The 16169-nt window shown below is 50.7% G+C and overlaps 1 protein-coding gene across 1 annotated transcript; it reads right to left on the minus strand.

Moving 5' to 3' along the window:
- Window positions 1-4229: 4229 nt before the first annotated feature.
- Window positions 4230-11633, minus strand: TAC3 (tachykinin precursor 3). Its single transcript, XM_049625751.1, has 7 exons — window positions 11140-11633; window positions 10434-10552; window positions 7931-8039; window positions 7713-7742; window positions 7163-7216; window positions 6692-6766; window positions 4230-4528 (listed from the first exon to the last, which is right to left on the minus strand). The coding sequence occupies exons 2-6, from the start codon at window positions 10545-10547 to the stop codon at window positions 6693-6695; spliced, it is 381 nt and encodes a 126-aa protein (XP_049481708.1). The 5' UTR covers window positions 10548-10552; window positions 11140-11633; the 3' UTR covers window positions 4230-4528; window position 6692.
- Window positions 11634-16169: the final 4536 nt, after the last annotated feature.

Consider the following 16169-nt stretch of genomic DNA (forward strand, 5'->3'; position numbering starts at 1 on the left):
GCCGCTCGCCGCGCCGGCCCGGGCCGCCCCCGCCGCCCGGCCCGCAGCGCCCCCCGCCGTCCCGGAGGAGGCAGCGCCCCCCGCCGCTTGGTCGCAGCGCCCCCAGCCGCCCGGGAGGAGGCAGCGCCCCCCCACGGCGGGGCCGGGCGCCAGGTGGACGGGGCCGGAGCCGCCAAGACTCCGCCCGCCCCCAGCAGCCGGCCGGCCGGGCCCCCGCGCGCCGCGGGACCCCCTGCCCAGGCCTCACCTCCCGCCTCCGCGCGGCCCTGGGACCGCGGGCCCGGCCGCGGCGCGAGCAGCTGCGGGGAAGTTTCCAACTCCCTTGATCCTGGTTTTTCTGAAATGTTCTGATCTACCAGGTGGAGGACCATTCCCTCCTCGCCCTGGGACCCGGATAAGTGAAAAACCCTATCCCGACTCTACACTCATCCTCTACCCTGACCTAGGTCTCCTAGTCCCAGAAGCTTCTCAAAACTTCCACTACTGTGGTTTTGCAAAAAAGAGGGGGAAAGTAAGATTATTTGATTAATTTATAGTCTCCATTAGGCTGTGAGCTAGCTAGGCTGAGAGCTTCCTGAAGTCAGGGATCTGTCTCGAGAACTACTCAACGCAGTGCTTACCACATACTTCCTGGTCCTTATGATTGGTGCTTAATAAAGCCTGCTTGACTGAATGAACTTGAGGGCTGGGCCCCTGGTACACGCTCTTCTGAAAATTCGAGGATGCCCCTCCTCCCACCTAGGGGCCAAAGGACGGAATTTACAGGATCCCACTCCACCTTGGGAGCCCAAGCCTGTTTCCTGCAGTCTGTCCTCCCTGAAGGCGAGCAGAATTTGCCACCCCAAATATGCCTTTTTGGCATAAGGATTATTTTAGATTGCTTATTTTTAAGAAACAGCAGACACAGGAGAAGCTCTGAAAGCAGAATAGAAATTACATTTATAAGGGAAATCTCCATTTGTAAGGGTGTCTCCCTCTCTGTACGAGGAAGAGAAAATGACTAAATCTCCAGAAACTCTTATCAATGGAGAAGGCAAGACTTAAATCTGCCTAACAACCATACCCTTATTTACCATGCTTGACCTGAAAACCCTCCATAACTGGCTCTCTACCCCAGTATATTCTTTTGTCTTTAGCTAGAGATGGTATTTAAGGTGACGGCTTGGCCATTTTAGGGAGTGATTCTGTTTTCCTGGACATCTCTCATGTATACAGGAGGTATACTGTTGAGGCTACTCAACTTCTGTTTGTTTTTCTCCTGTTAATCAGTCTTTTATTATAGGGTGGTCTCAGCCAAGAACTTGGAAGGGTTGAGGGAAAATTATTTTTCTCCCATTATATCTTCAACTGTTTCTAGAGTTCAGTTGTGCTGCTTCTATCCACTCGTTTCCCTTAGCACTGCATCTACCCTCCAAATCCTCTCCTCAGATGCTCCTGCCCAAAAATTGTCATCAAACCAAAACTCCCTGCCCTCCCTGCCACCTCCCCTCCACCACCATTACCACCGAAGACATTAGCAGTCATGGGCATCCCATCCTCTCCCCTCAATACATAGGAACCCCTCAGGCTCTAGGACCCTTCTCTTTCAGCCTCTCTCCCAGCACATTCTGTCCACTGCCAGATGATAGAGAGCGGCCAGGCACAACCCCCCCCCCCCCCCCCCGAGCAGGCGCACGGTAGAGTTCAGTAATTCCTCCATGGGTGAATGGGAAGAGGAGGATGCGCTGGAAGTTGCCAAGTGATCTAAGACAGTTTGGCTATTCAGTAACCATCAGTTATCTTGATGCATTTGGGAGATTGGGTGTCCCTCGTTCCACAACCTCACTAACTGGTGTTAGATTATACCAAAATCAAGTGTTCTACCAAATGACGCCAATCATGTAATATGTATTAGCAAGGAGATACAAAAACGGTCATAGGACCCTCTTGTAGTTTGGGGGGCAGACAATCCCACTTAGCTCTCTCACGAAAGGGTCACTTGGAAGCTGATACACGTTCCAGTGGCAGGCCAACCCCCACAGTTGGACGAGGTGACCGGGTGTGCCCCTAAAGTGGACCCTCACACAAACTGATAGACTCCACACCTCCAGCATGACTCTGAGACGTTAGGCTGCAAAAGTCTGGGACCTCTTCAAGCTTCCTAACCAAATGCCTTAACTATCTCCGGGGGAGTGTTGACCCTGGTAAATGTACTTCACGAGCTAAGAAACCACCCTAAAGGTGTAGATTAAAGTTTATACTGTTTATAGTTGTGATATTGTGATTTATAATAAGAAATATATATATTTTTTATTTCATTACCAGAGCCTGTAGGTCAGAACACAGGTAACAACCTGGACATGAGAGGGCATCCCAAGCAATGGGCAGTCTCAGTGGACTGAACTCTTAACCTGTGGAATCTGATATTATCTTTGGGTAGACAGTGTCAGAGCATTGCTTGTTAGTGTGGCGAAACCACACCTCCACACACGTTGGAATTAGTCCAGAAACTTAAAGACTGAAATCTTTTTAAAGTAAGAATCACCATGCAATCCCAGTCACACACACACACACACACACACACACACACAGCTAAGTGGAGAAGCCACAAATCCGGTCAAGGTCTTATTGGCCAGGTCTCCTTAGGCACCAACCTCTTCACAACAGGAAGCGGAGGGCCAGTATTCTTTCACACGTTCTCCAAGTACAAAAACAGGAATCTGACTTAAAATTTGGCTTCCTTTTTCCTGGAATCCCAAGGACTGCAATTTTTGTCAGCCCCACCAGAGAGCAACCTTTCTGCATTTATGCTCCTACTTGGCAAAGCACTGTATCATCTCAGCACACACGCCCATCTCCCAAGTCTGAACAGAAACAACTCTTGAAGCTTTCATGACCTAAATAAATTCCCCAGACTCTGCAAAAGTTACCCCACTTTAAAACCTAGATAGATCATTTTGAAAAGCCAACATGATGAGTCACTGAAGAAAGGCTTGAGGCTCTGGGGTAAGAACATTCTTTGATCTGTAGCAATAAACCTGACCTAAGGGATGCTGAGTTGAGCTTTCTCTCCTCCCCCATCCCCACCATTCAGCTGTGGGTCCAAAGTTGCCCCATTAAGGTTCTGGGAAGAGAGAACTTTCACTGGGGTGAAGGAACTGTAGGAAGCGACCTCTGGCTCCGTAGCCCTGTCTCTACACTGCCTTGGGAGAATGGAGCGTTGATGTTGTAGCAGGGTAGTTCAGGGGGTACTGCCAGGCCCTGCACTGGGCTAAAATACGGAGCCTGAGGATCTCCCAGACTGTTCCCTTAGGGTACAGAATACCTCCTTGGGATCCCTGGGCTTATATATTCTGTGGACTGCTAGACCAGTGCTACAGGGGCTGGTGTCAGTTGCATTGTAGAGGAGTCTGAGACAAATGTTTTCCCTTTATAATAACTGAAATGGCCAGCTGACACTGAAGATACCTGCTCCCTTCTTTCTTGACCTCTGTAGTAACTTCCCCATCCACACCCCATTGTTTGCTTGTCCACCACTGGCTCCACTGTAAACGATGTGTATAGGTCACCGTTACAGGATCCATGCTCGACATTTGGAGACAGAAAAATGGTACAATTCAATAGATGCATCCTCCTCTGTGGCTGGGTCCTTGCACAGCCTTGACCTCCCTCTCCTTCTCTAAGTAGAGTCAGATGCAGGGACTGATGTCTCCTAGGCTCATCCTAGAAATACAGACAAGCCATTGAGAATATATTTTTCCTTTATCTGAAGCTAGTCTGTGAAAGTCTTTGACCACTAGAAACCATCTTCCAAATTCATTCATTTACTATTTCTTAAATGTTTATTTATTTTTGAGAGAGAGAGAGAGAACATGAGCAGGGGAGAGGCAGAGAGAGAAAGGGAGCAGAGGATCCAAAGCAGGCTCTGTGCTGACAGCAGTGAGCCGGATGCAGGGCTGGAATTCACGAACCGCGAGATCATGACCTGAGCCGAAGTCAGACGCTCAACCAACTGAGCCACCCAGGCGCCCTTCATTTATTTTTTAATTACTAAATAAATCTTCCATACTAATTGTATGAAGCACTGCTGAAGGCACTGTTGGGAAAATTGATATGTGTGCCAAATAAAGATGCTTCCATTTATATATGATATATGCATGTGTGCATACATGTATGTGTATATTACATAGCTCGAAGAGTCAAGGAAGAGAAAAACTCACCCACCAGCCAAATAAATACATCACTCTAGGTCATATGTGAAAATCTTTTATTGTTGAGGAATGGAAAGAGATGTCATAGTTTTAAATGTAGGACACTTACATTATCCAAGGGGATCTAGGGTCAATGCCCACTAGGATTGAGGGTGCTCACTCTGCAGTTTCTCCATCACGGTGAGGTAGAGGGATGGGGAAGGAGTCAAAGCACAGGAGTGTTACGAGGTGGGGGGGCTGGGGGGCGAAGAAAGGGAAATAGAGCACGTGCAGCTGGAGGTTGGGAGGTGGGGGGCACGTGTCTTCATGATGCAGCCCACGAGTCCAGAAGTGGAGTGCTGAGGAGCAAAAATGAAATCACATCTTCTATCCTGTAAAACTCCCACCGACCACTTGTCGGGGAAGCAGTGGGGTATGTAAGGGAGGAAAAGAGAACAGAAGTCTCAGCCCTCAGCTCTCCCTGTAGCCTTTGAACTGGAGGACTGAACTCTTCTAGCCGCAGGAGCTTGTTCCTTCCCAGCTGCAAGTTTACCATGCTACTTATTATTATTTTTTTTTTTAAGAGACGGAGAGGGGCAAAGGGAGAGAGAGAGAATCTTAAGCAGGCTCCTGTGCTCAGCATCCCATGAGTCAGGCAAACTATAGCCCCATTCAACGTGCCTGGGTGCTGATGCTTCCCCAGGGTCCCCCAGTCCCTCCTCCTCTTTCCAGAAACCTCCCAGAGGAAGAAGAGGCCCAGGGATCACTTCCTTTGTTAGCAGTTTCACATGAATGAAATCAGATGACACAATGATCTGTGTTGATCTATCTCATCTAATCTCCTTTAAATGCCAGCCTCTGGGGACTTTATGTGCTATTCTTCCTGGCACCTAACAGGTTGAGAATGCTCCATCAGTGGTGACATTATGAAGCCTGTAATTATGAGACTGGCCCCTCTGAAAGAGCCTAGATTCACCAGCGAGCATTAAAAGTAGATTTCCACAATGCACTTGTTTCCACCATTTGTATAAAATACTATGGCAAAATTGCACTGTAATTATCTTTATGGCCAATGCATAACGCTGGGGGAGACTATGTCATCCAGATATAGCTGCCCGTATAATTATCTGGCGGTCGGCAGGACTGAAATAACCGTCTAATGAGAGCAAAATGATACGGTAAGTACCATGTAATCAGCGAGTTACGGTTATTACGGCTCTTTGTGCCCTCTCACCCAACACTGAATGGGGGACTAGACCTAGTATCCGGGCCCAGGGAGCCATGCACAGGCAGTTTCATCGAGAGCCATCGAGAGCTCTTGCTCCTCTGCTCTCCCCTGAGACCGGTGACTGCGGGTAACAGGGATACAGGGACAGGGACAGGAGTCTCTCTGTGCTCACAGAGGCTTCCCGATGCGTCTCTTTTCCTCCCCCCACACCGTCTTTCTTCAGAATGCAAAGAAACCCATCAGTTGGGCCGCTATTGCCGTGTGGGGGAAGATGGGGTTGACACGGTAGTTTCTGTGTTTTGACTAGACGCTTCCCTGGGAGACTCTCATACTCGAACACTAAGGGAGAGATCTGTCAGCCCACTCAAGCCCAGGGTCCAGCCGAGCCAGCTCTAGGCAGACAGACCAGAGCCAGGCAGGGGGGACACTGGGACATTACCCATGCCTCCCAGATGGCAGTAATCCTAACACAGCCAACACACAGCACTATGCACTGTGTGCCAGGTACTGTTCTGAAGACTATCTACGCTCAATCCTCAAAAGTACAACCCTGCAAAATAATATCCCTCCCACTTTTCAGATGAGGAAACTGAGGCACAGAAGGGTTATATAACTTGGCCAAGGGGACAAGCCAGTGAGCTGCAGATCCAGGATTCAAACTCAGGCTATGCTCTTATCCATTTTGCTACACAAAGCAACCAAGCTAGTTACACCCTGTTAAATTTCAGAGTTCCTTGCATTTCTTCCTAAAGCACTCTTGTGAAGAACTACACGCTGGACCCAGTCACTGGAGATTCTGAATGATCTGAAAGGTTTTAGCCCACCTAAGAGGCAGAACACTTTACGTACGAATTGTAATAATTGTAATTATTGTGCCTGTAATTTTCAGATGATGGTCTCTTCATCTTGTACGTAGATAATAAGAGAATGGAGTCCAAACAACAGAAGTTGCCCATCAGAGAAGCCACAGGAGAAGCCCCTCTCTCCCCATTCCCCACCACTAATGCGTGCTCATGAGTCAGCCAGGGTCCATGATACAGGGGAAGAAGAAAGAAAGAAGGGTGTGTGTGAGTGAGCACGTGTGTGCGTGTGAGTGTGCATGTTCTTACAGACCAATATGCACCTCTAAGTGATGGTGTGTTTGGCCAACAGTGTGCTGGGCACTGGCAGTATATTTTAAGGCAGATTTATGAGTATTAATGCCTGTAGCATCAGAGGAAATGCCTTTGTGGTAACCCCATTCCCCCCTCCCCGCTCCCACAGTCCCTTTCCTCTCCTAACCAACAATTCTTACCTCATTCCACACTGGGGGGATACTTGAGGGTGCCAAAGCTGGGGACATTCTCTTGGTTTACATCAATAGAAGTGTCTGGGATAAAGTAAACAGTGTTGTTAGGAGAGATGTTTTTGAATGTGACCTTCACCCTGACCCAACAGCGAAGGGCTAGCTAGCCATGAAAGACAGCGTTGGAAGACAGAGTCGGGAACAAGAAGCACATTGTGTTTGGGAGATAGGGAGGAAACAGATTCCCCCAACTCCTTCCCAGCTGCAGCAGAACTATCTTATAAAGGTCTCCCCATTGTGCTCCTAGGGAGAGCTGGACCATGGATCCAACCCGATTGGGTAGAAGGGCCAAGGAACCCTCACTGTAGCTAAGAAAAGTCCTGTCTTTCCCTCTGGTGACGAATATGAGGCACTTGACTTCTGCCATATCTTTGCCAGTAGTACCCTAAACCCTCCCACTGTACCTCCACACACTCCTACCTGGCTGGCTGTTCCTCTTGCCCATAAGTCCCACGAAGAAGTCGTGCATGTCACCTGTAGAAAAAGGACCAACATTGCCAACAGTGATAATGGGTGGTGGGAGTGGGGTGAGGGGGGAGAGATGTGTCAAGACTTCTGAAATCAGGTTTCTGATCTTTGATTCTTTATCATGCCACAGCTTGTCCCCCAAGTTAGGGGAACAGGCTATCCCCTAAGCTCACCCTCTCTGCCCACCTCTCCCTCCTCCACACTTCAAGAATTCTCTGCCCCCACAGGTGCCTGGCTTAGAATCTTCACAGCCACCAAGAGATCCTCTTGGTTCCCAATGACCAGCTGATGAAGGGAAAGTCCACCACACTCCTCACACCTGCTTCCTCCTGGTTCCCAGTGACCTCCCACATCCAGGAAAGACTGGCTGAACAGTTGCAGCTGGCTTATTGTCTGTGCCAGCTGAGACGGGGCCAGCCAGAATGGTCACCGGGCCCCACGCCCATGGAACGCTAGCTAGCAAGCAGTCAGCAGAGACAGGGAGGGACAAGAGGCTACTCACGTTTCTGGGGAAGTGGCGATTCCTTAGGATCTGTGAAAGCAAGAACAATGTGTAACTGGGGAATAGAATCTGGAAAGTGACAGAGGGGATTCAGGTCACAACCCTCAATTATTCACCAAGCCATCTCCAGTCTCCATCCCACCTGAAGGCTCCTCCCAAGCCTATTTAATGGTCAGAATCTTGCCCCCCACCACACTTCCCCCAAGGCTGCTTCCTACCCACGCTAGCCTTGCTCAGCATTTTGAGCAATCCATCCAGAGAGACTGAGCGGCTGTCATAGAGTTTCCGGAGCAAAGATGGAGGCAGCTGGTAGAGGTCCAAGTCCTTCTAAGGGACAGAAACAAAGAGGGCTGAGGCTCACACCTAATCCTCTTACCCCTCCCCACAAAGAACAACCTCTTCTTGAGCCCATCACAGCTAAACCTGACATTTTGTTTCCTTCAGGATTTCCTTTGGTTTACACTGGAAGAGAAGTGGGCTCTCAAACTGTGGTCCACGGAACAGCAGCACCACTGCTGTGGGCTCATTAGAAATACTTAATCTCAATCTCAGTCCTACCCCGACCTACTAAGACAATCTGCGTTTTAACCACGCTCCCAGGCAACGCATATACACAGCAAGATTTGAGAAGCGCTGGTAAAGAGAACACAGTGGGCATCCCTGTAGGCAGACCAAGTGTCCTGGTTTGTCCAGAACTAAGAGCTTCCCTGGGATGTGGGGCTTTCGGGGCTTATGCTTGTCCTGGGAAACCTGGGACAGTTGGTCACTGTCTCCCAAGCTCAAAGGAGACTGTCCCTTAGGGCTCTCTCCCATCTCCTGCCACCTCTCAGTGAGAAGGACCATTGGTTCTGTTCTCCTTGGCACATCAGGAACCAGTTTGCCCAAGGATGTGGTTGCCCCACTATGGGAGTGAGCCATGATTTCTGCCACTCCCAAGAAAGGCCCATCGGACAGAGCAAGCATCCTCTGTATTCCATGATTGAGTCACAGACAGGACTCAGTCCTTGGGATGGGTGTCAGTAGGCAACAGGGGCGCATCTGCAATCCTGAAATTCCCCTACTCTGCAGTACGTTCGTGGATGTTTCTCTGCCTGTGGTTCCCACCACCCCTCATTCTCTTTTCTTCTCCATAGATTTCTGCCTCTGGTTGTCTCTCCCTCTCTCTTTTCTACACTGAATTTAGATTGCCTGGAAAACAGTGTGTTCAGAATGACACCTCCTATCCTCTACAACTGAACCCCATTCTGGACCAGGGGCTCTTCGTTGTCTTGCTGATTTTTTTTTTTTAAGCAGCCTGGGCACAGCAGGATGGTTGTGGGCACACACCACACAGCCAGTTAGTTGCAGCTGCAGAGAAACAATGACAATGATCATGTTTGGAGATTCTCACCTTGAATCTCAGCGGTGCCTCTCTCTCCAGAGCCCAGGTGTCCTTAGGCTCCCAGGCACACACACAGCACATTTACACAGATGCACCCTGCATGTACCAACCAGTTACCCGGGCACACATATACCCTACCCTCATCTCACCCCAATTTCCCTCATCCTCACAGACCTTCAGGGAAAAGGGGTGAGATGGCAACCTCTCTCTTTCATTGACCACCTGGCCCAAGGTCTTGAAGCAAGCTCGCTTTAAAGAAATATAGCCAGATACTCTGACCATCTCCAGCTGGAACTGTGGGCTCTGAGCACAGTGTCAAGCCCATTTTTGGCACTCCTTGTGTATTTTTTATATTTTTGAACTGCTTCTGGTCTTTTGGATCTGGTGCAATGGCCGCCACCTGCAAGGCTGCCAGCCTGGCGTGCCCCGCGACACATATGGATGAAGACTGATTTCTCTCTTTGCCCTGCGCACGACATCCTAGGCAGCCACTTTTCCCAAATTGTTCAAATATTCTGCCCACCTCCTGTAATGAGATGCTAAACAGATCTGAGCTGGAGAGGCTGTTAGACTTCACACACTGAATTTGTAATGAGTTCCACCTATAATCATCTTAAAAGCATGTGTACCAATGTAATTGCTGCCATTTCAAAACCTTGAAAAGACTCCCTCCCTGCTCTCCCCCTGTACCCCTTCCCTGACAACTCCTGTTCTTTTTCTTAGAGAAACTTTGGAAATTGGGGCCTGGTCTGTTTCGTGGAGATTTTACCCCCTATCCTGACTAAGCAGAGGCTAGAGCAGGGCGAGGAAAAGGAAAGAAGAGGTTAGGGCTTAGGAACACCTGAGGTTACTGGGGGTGGATGAGCAGAGCGTATAGGAATTTATTTGAATTTTGAAAATAAAATAATACACGTAACTGATAGGTAAAATAGCATATAAATGACCATTTGGGAGAGAAATTCTGAGTATATTTCATACCATCCAAGGAGTGGAAAGGATCTGCCCCCTGTAGAAGGATAGCAACTGAGCTGGACCACCCTAGCTTACGCTTCACAGTATCCCTAAGTCACTGATCAACCAACCAAACAACGTATTGTTAGGGCACTTTTTAGGTACAGGGCTATCAAAGACACGCAGAGGGAGAGAGACACTTAGAGGCATCCCTAGAGACACTGAGAACGGGAGACCGCCAGAGTCAGAGAAACCCACCCTCTGATGGATAACCCGGGTAACTCCCACCCCACCTTCCTCTCAACAGCTGTGGAACAGGCATGGCACCAGCTCTCATGACGCTGCCTAGGACTCTGCCAGAGTGGGCACAACCAGAGGGGGCGCCTTACCTTGTTGTGGCCCCCACCGGGCACCACCTGCTCCTGTGAGTCCTCACAGACAGCCCCCAAACCGTGAGCCAGGCTAATGGCCAGAATGGCTGCGAACAGCAGGGCACTCCTCATGGTGCCTAGGAGGGCAGAGGGACAGGACAGGGGTGCAGGGAGGATGCGGCATGGGTGCAAATGCAGGAGACATTATGCAACTGGCAGCTTGGCTTGATCCTGCTTCCCCAGCCCCCAAATCCACCCCCCAAGCCCTGTTCTGGGGAGAGTATCTCTGAGCAGGAGGGCCATCCTTTGGGTTCAATTTCCCCACTCCCCCACCACACATCTCCCCAGGCTGAGCACCTGGCAATGAGCAATGTTGCAAAAGTGCCAGATGCTAGTCTTCCAGGGAAGATGATAGATCCGTGGGACATGCACCAGTCTGTCTTCATAGCTTGAGGAGGGATCCTGGATTCTATTTTCCAGCACTAGGTAACCCAGACTTAGGCAAAAACTTTCTAGTATTGGAAGGATCAGTCTGAACCCGCAGGCTCCAAACATTACTGGTTTTTAAACCCTACCGGTGCTTTCCGCTCACCTTCCCACTACCCTGCTCCCAGATCAAAAGCTGCCACCTTTATTCCCTCCGCTCCTTTATTCCCTCCTAACTCTGGCCTCTGTCCTTTGGTGCCAACTCCAGTCCATCCGACATTCTCCCACTCGTGCCTACCTGTGGAGTAGCTTTGAGCCCAGGGCAGATGGTCTAGCAGGATCAGGGAGCTGGTCGGCAGCAGTGCCCACTCCCCACACGCTGGTAGTGCCGCTGCCTCCCTCCGTGCAGGGAGTGGAGGGGATCTGAGGATGTGGCAGGAACACCGGCCCAGCTCCCTGATAAAGGCTCTGGGAGGGTCTGGGGGAGCCGGAGGAGGGGCTGTGAATCACCAATCCCAGGGTGGCTGGAGGGGAGGGGGGAGGCTGGTGGAGAAAAAGGAGGATATAGGCTGCAGACACACACACACACACACACACACACACACACACACAACCACACAAACCCTGCAGTCAGCTGGAGTTATCCAGCAGCCCACTTTCCAACAGCCCCTGAGCTGGGCACACTAAAGAATGATGTTGTATATGCTTTGTCCCAAAATTCCCATGCGGGATCTAGCTCAATAGGTGTGGTCCTTGAGTCTCTTTCTACTCATTGTTCACTCACCAGCTCCTCACCCTTTAAACCTTCAGACTCAACTGCCGGGCCAGACAAAAATCGGGCAGGTGCTTCTCTGGCCCTTCCACACCACCAGGATAACTAGGTTCAGGCCCCTGAGCATTGGGAGGTAAGTCTGGCATCCAGTCCCATTCTCATTTCTCCCTCTGTCCTCCTCCCAGCTGCAGCTGACCCATCACCTTGGTCCTCAGGCCAAGTGAGGGTCAGTACTTCTCCCCTGCTACTGAGTGCAGAAACTTCCCGTGTCTGCCTCCCCCCAGCACTTCAGTGCGAATGCGTCTCCCCATGCCACTCCTTCTCGACCCTTGAATCAGCCTGATTTAGTTGCATTCTTTCAGAGTTCTAACTTCTATCCCTTCTGCTATAATGTTGGAAAGGAGGAAGAGAACACTGTGGCCGAACTGCCCCCAAATCCTTGCCTGGCCTGGCCTGGCCAGGCCCAGCCCAGCCCAGCCCAGCCCAGCATTGATCTCTTAATTGCTTCTTTTTTTCTCACAATTACATGTTTTCCCAACTCTAGTCTGTCTCCCTGTGGCCCAGGCATCTTCTCCCCAGACATTTCAAGCCTCTCCTTCAATGGCCCACTCTGTTGAGGGTGCTTATAGTGCTCACTTCATTCCTAAGGTAGAACCCCAGGGGAGAGTCAGATTCAGAGTGGGGATGGAAGGAGAAGATGCTGCTGAAGGGAAAGGGGTGGGGCGTAGGGGGAAGTGAAAGCAGCTTCAGAGCCATGTGTCACTCTTAGCATTTCCTATTTTTCAGGTGAGGAAATTGAGGCTCAAAACGTTCAGTCTTGGGGCACCTGGCTGGCTCATTCGGTAGAGCATGCAACTCTTGATCTTGGGGTTGTAAGTTCAAGTCCCACACTAGGGGAGTCTCTACTAGTGTAGAGATTACTTAAAATTTTTAAAAAATCTTGGGGTACCTGGGTGTCTCAGTCAGTTGAGCGTCCGACTTGGCTCGGGTCATTATCTCACGGTTTGTAGGTTCGAGCCCCACATAGGGCTCTGTGCTGATGGCTCGGAGCCTGGAACCTGCTTCGGATTCTGTGTCTCCTTTTCTCTCTGCTCCTCCCCCACTCACACTCTGTCTCTCTCTGTCTCTCAGAAACAAATAAACATTGAAAAAAAATTTTTTTTTTAAATCTTACAAAAAAATTCAGTCTTGTGCTCCATGACACATAGCTTCTGGAGAAGAGCCACAAATTCAGTTTTGGGCTTTTTTCACTCCAAACTTCCCTTTCATTTTACTGCAATGCTATGAATTTTGACCAGTAAGGAAGCAGTTAACTCTCCCAGAGGAAGAGTTAGTCCCCTCTCTAAGAGACCTGGAGATTTGGGGACTTACACTCTACTACATTGTGGGTTGAGAAGAGAACCGCAGCAATTGGGTACTTACTAAAAAGACTCCCCATTCACCAGTGCCTTCCCCAATCACCCTACTTAAAATGACCACCCTTCTATAGCCCATATCCCCCTTCTGTTTCTTCTCTTCATCACTTATTACATCCAACATGCTAAATGCTTTACTTATAGTCTGTCTACCCCATGCTCCACCAGAAAGTCAGCATCACATGGGCAAGGACTTTTGTCTGTTTTGTTTACCATGAATCCCTAGCTCTATAGTGTTTGGCATATAATAGGTGATCAATAAAAATGTATTTATAAAACAAAAAAGGAACCCTGAGTCTTCCTTCTTGTATTGCAGCCCACAGTGTGGATCCTCCATAGAGCCTTTCAAGTGCTGCTAGCGTCCTGAAATGCTTGTCTCTTCCCTCCACACTCTCAACACCCCACCCACTCTAGGACTTGGTCCATACTGAGAGAAGTCTGCCTGCACATGGCCCCCCGTTCACCCCTGAGGGAGGGCAGCAGCTGGGTCTCAAGGCTCCTTTATTATGTGAGAGGCTGGTGGGGCTTCATCTAAAGCTTCCCATTACCCAGCTAATTACAGGGCTGTCTGGGCCAATCATGGGCCAGGACCCAGCGCTGGGACCTTTTGGTGGGAAGAGGGTAAGAAGCTGGAGCTTGTCTACATGGAAATGACATGGCAGGTTCATGCCTTTGAGAAGATCAAGTGCTGATCCCAACTGGATGTAGCCATCTTCTACCTCCTCTCCTCCCCCTACCAATCTGGAGAAGGAAGTCCAAGCTAGGCAGGCTGGAGGGAACTGGGGGTGCAAGAGGAGTAGTGTTAGACTGTAAGGACTAAAGCCTCCTGGGTCCCATTTAAGGCAGACTCTCTCTTCCTCCCCAACCCACAGGTCCCTGCCCCCAAGCTCTGGCATCAGGGAAACAGGGCTTCAGCAAAGGTTCACCATGAATAATGTCCTTTGATGATGCAGCATCTCACAGAGGATGGTGGGAGCCAAGCATGGGGGGAGCAAGGGAATGGCAGGGAGAACTGATCACCCCTTGATCTCTGGGAGTAGCAAAGACTTGAAAGAGCTAATGCTAAACTAAGCCAGAGAGGTGATGAAGGAGGGAGGCTTTGAAGGGCTCTGGCAGGCAGGGCTTCATCTGGCCCACAGACCATATGCAAATGGCATGTAAAGTAGGTGTTGCAGCTACAGGGCACGTAGGGGTTTTTTCCTTTGACACTTTTGATTTGAGCCACATCTCCAAGGACTATCACTGGCCTAGAGGAAGAGGGTCCCTAGCAGACCCTCACTCTGGAGCTCCTCCCCTTTGTTGCCGGGGTGGGTGGGGGGACGAGGAAAATGTGTGTTGCATTGAGCTGAGCTGAGATTGGATTTGTGGACTGTTCTTGGGGGTAGAAGTGGATGCTGTGTATGCAAGATGACCCGCATATGCCCACCATATACACAACTGGGGTGCAGCATGGGGGCTCCTTCAACATCCTGGGAGGGGTGCTGCGGGGTGGGGAGGGAAGGGCCAGGGCTGGAGGTGACACTGGGTGGACATACTAGAAAAGAATGGAAGGATGGCAACCCGTGCATCCTGCAGAGTCCCGCAGGCAGGAGCCAGCTGGGAGCCAGCCCTCAGAGCGAGGACTGGAAGAGCCCCTCATAGCCTACAGAGGAAATGAGCTGAGCCAGGAGGACCTAGCTCGAGCTGGTATGAGCTGACGTGCTAAAATGGCTCCTCATGGGGGTTAGGGGGCTCCAGGGTGGCTTGTGCCCCTCAGAAAAACAACCCAGACTTTGAGAATGCTGGGCTGGCTGAGCAGGGAGGCAACAGAACCTCAGCCTCTCCCGTCAGGATGGAGCCCTGTAAAGCACCATGGCACAGGTGGGGCAACCGAGCCCCGTCCTCAAACTAGCACATGACTGATGGAGGGGGGACAGGAGGGAGACCAGGACTCGAGCCCTCCCCCCCCCGCCCCCCGCCATCCCATCCCCTCCCCAGTCCAGAGAGCTGACAGTGCCTTCAGCCCTGGGGAAGGAAAAGCAGGATGGGGAGCAGCAGCTGCATATTCTCCTGAAATTGCTTCTGAAAATGACCAGACACTTCACTGGGAAAGTGACGACAATTTGGGCCCTGGGAGCAGGAGATGAGGCAGAGAGCGGGGGCGGTCAGGCTCTGATAACCAGCCCCCTCTTGCCAGACAGGATCTCCTCCGCCGGTTCTGAGAAGTCAAGGATGGGGGGAGCTGTGGGGGGTGACGGAAGGCTGACGGAGCCCGAGCTACCCTCACTCAGGGCACAGCCCCCCATCCGTCAGGGAAGAACTGACTCCCTGGGCCCTCTCCCAGCCCAGAGCAGGGTGTGCCAGAACTCGGGCTTGTGCTCAGAGAGCAAGACTGATCTGCAGGCAAGAGGAGAAGTTAATCAGGTCTCCCGCCGGCATGATTACCTGGGGCCGTGAGCTGCCTGCCGATGGAAAGCCAGTGGAAGCACCGAGGTGGAGGGAAACCCCAGCCTCGAGGCACAGTGAGCTCAGTGGTGGAGACAAGGAAGAGGCAAGGAAGGTAGGGATCATGAAAGGAGGGAGAGACATCCAGAGACAGGAACAAAGGCAGCCATTTGTAAGCTCTCACAGAGCACATATCTACGTTTTACTGCAAACATAGGAGCTCCTTTTTCCCTTAAGGTAGAGACCGGGATGGGTGAGGCTGAGACAACACAGTCTATGAGGAAACAGATATAAAGGGAGAGGGGAGATATTTAAAGCATTATACAAAATATTATGTATTAATATTAGAGTCCACAGAAATGGGAACAACGAGATGGTGTGAGACAGTTGAAAATCGAAAAAGAAAATAATGGTGATGACACAGGGAAAATAAATGAAGACAAGGGAGAGAGGGTCAGTCATAGGGGTGGGGGAGTCTGGGTCAGGGAGCCTCCCCCTGTCAAATGCCACCAGCTGCAGGCCCCAGCTGTGGGACAGTGATTAGCAAGATAACTGTTGGCAGGAGCAGCCTGGCATCTCTGGTGTATGGAAAGGAAGGGGGTGTTGGGGGGGGGGGCAGATGTGACAAAGCCCAGCGATGAGCTTGGGGATGGAGGGGGCAATGGAGCTCCTGGGTGCAGGGGACGCTGCATTCCCCAGCTTCTTCAGCTCACGTGA

This window comes from Panthera uncia, chromosome B4, assembly GCF_023721935.1.
Source record: "Panthera uncia isolate 11264 chromosome B4, Puncia_PCG_1.0, whole genome shotgun sequence".
NCBI classification, from domain to species: Eukaryota; Metazoa; Chordata; class Mammalia; order Carnivora; family Felidae; genus Panthera; species Panthera uncia.

Coding starts and splice junctions, on each gene's coding strand:
- TAC3 (XM_049625751.1), bottom strand. CDS start 10,547: ATGAGGAGTGCCCTGCTGTTCGCAGCCATTCTGGCCATTAGCCTGGCT. Junction 7,743..7,930: donor GCTGAGCAAGGCTAGCGTGG/GTAGGAAGCAGC, acceptor TTGCTTTCACAG/ATCCTAAGGAATCGCCACTT. Junction 6,767..7,162: donor CAAGAGGAACAGCCAGCCAG/GTAGGAGTGTGT, acceptor ACTTTATCCCAG/ACACTTCTATTGATGTAAAC.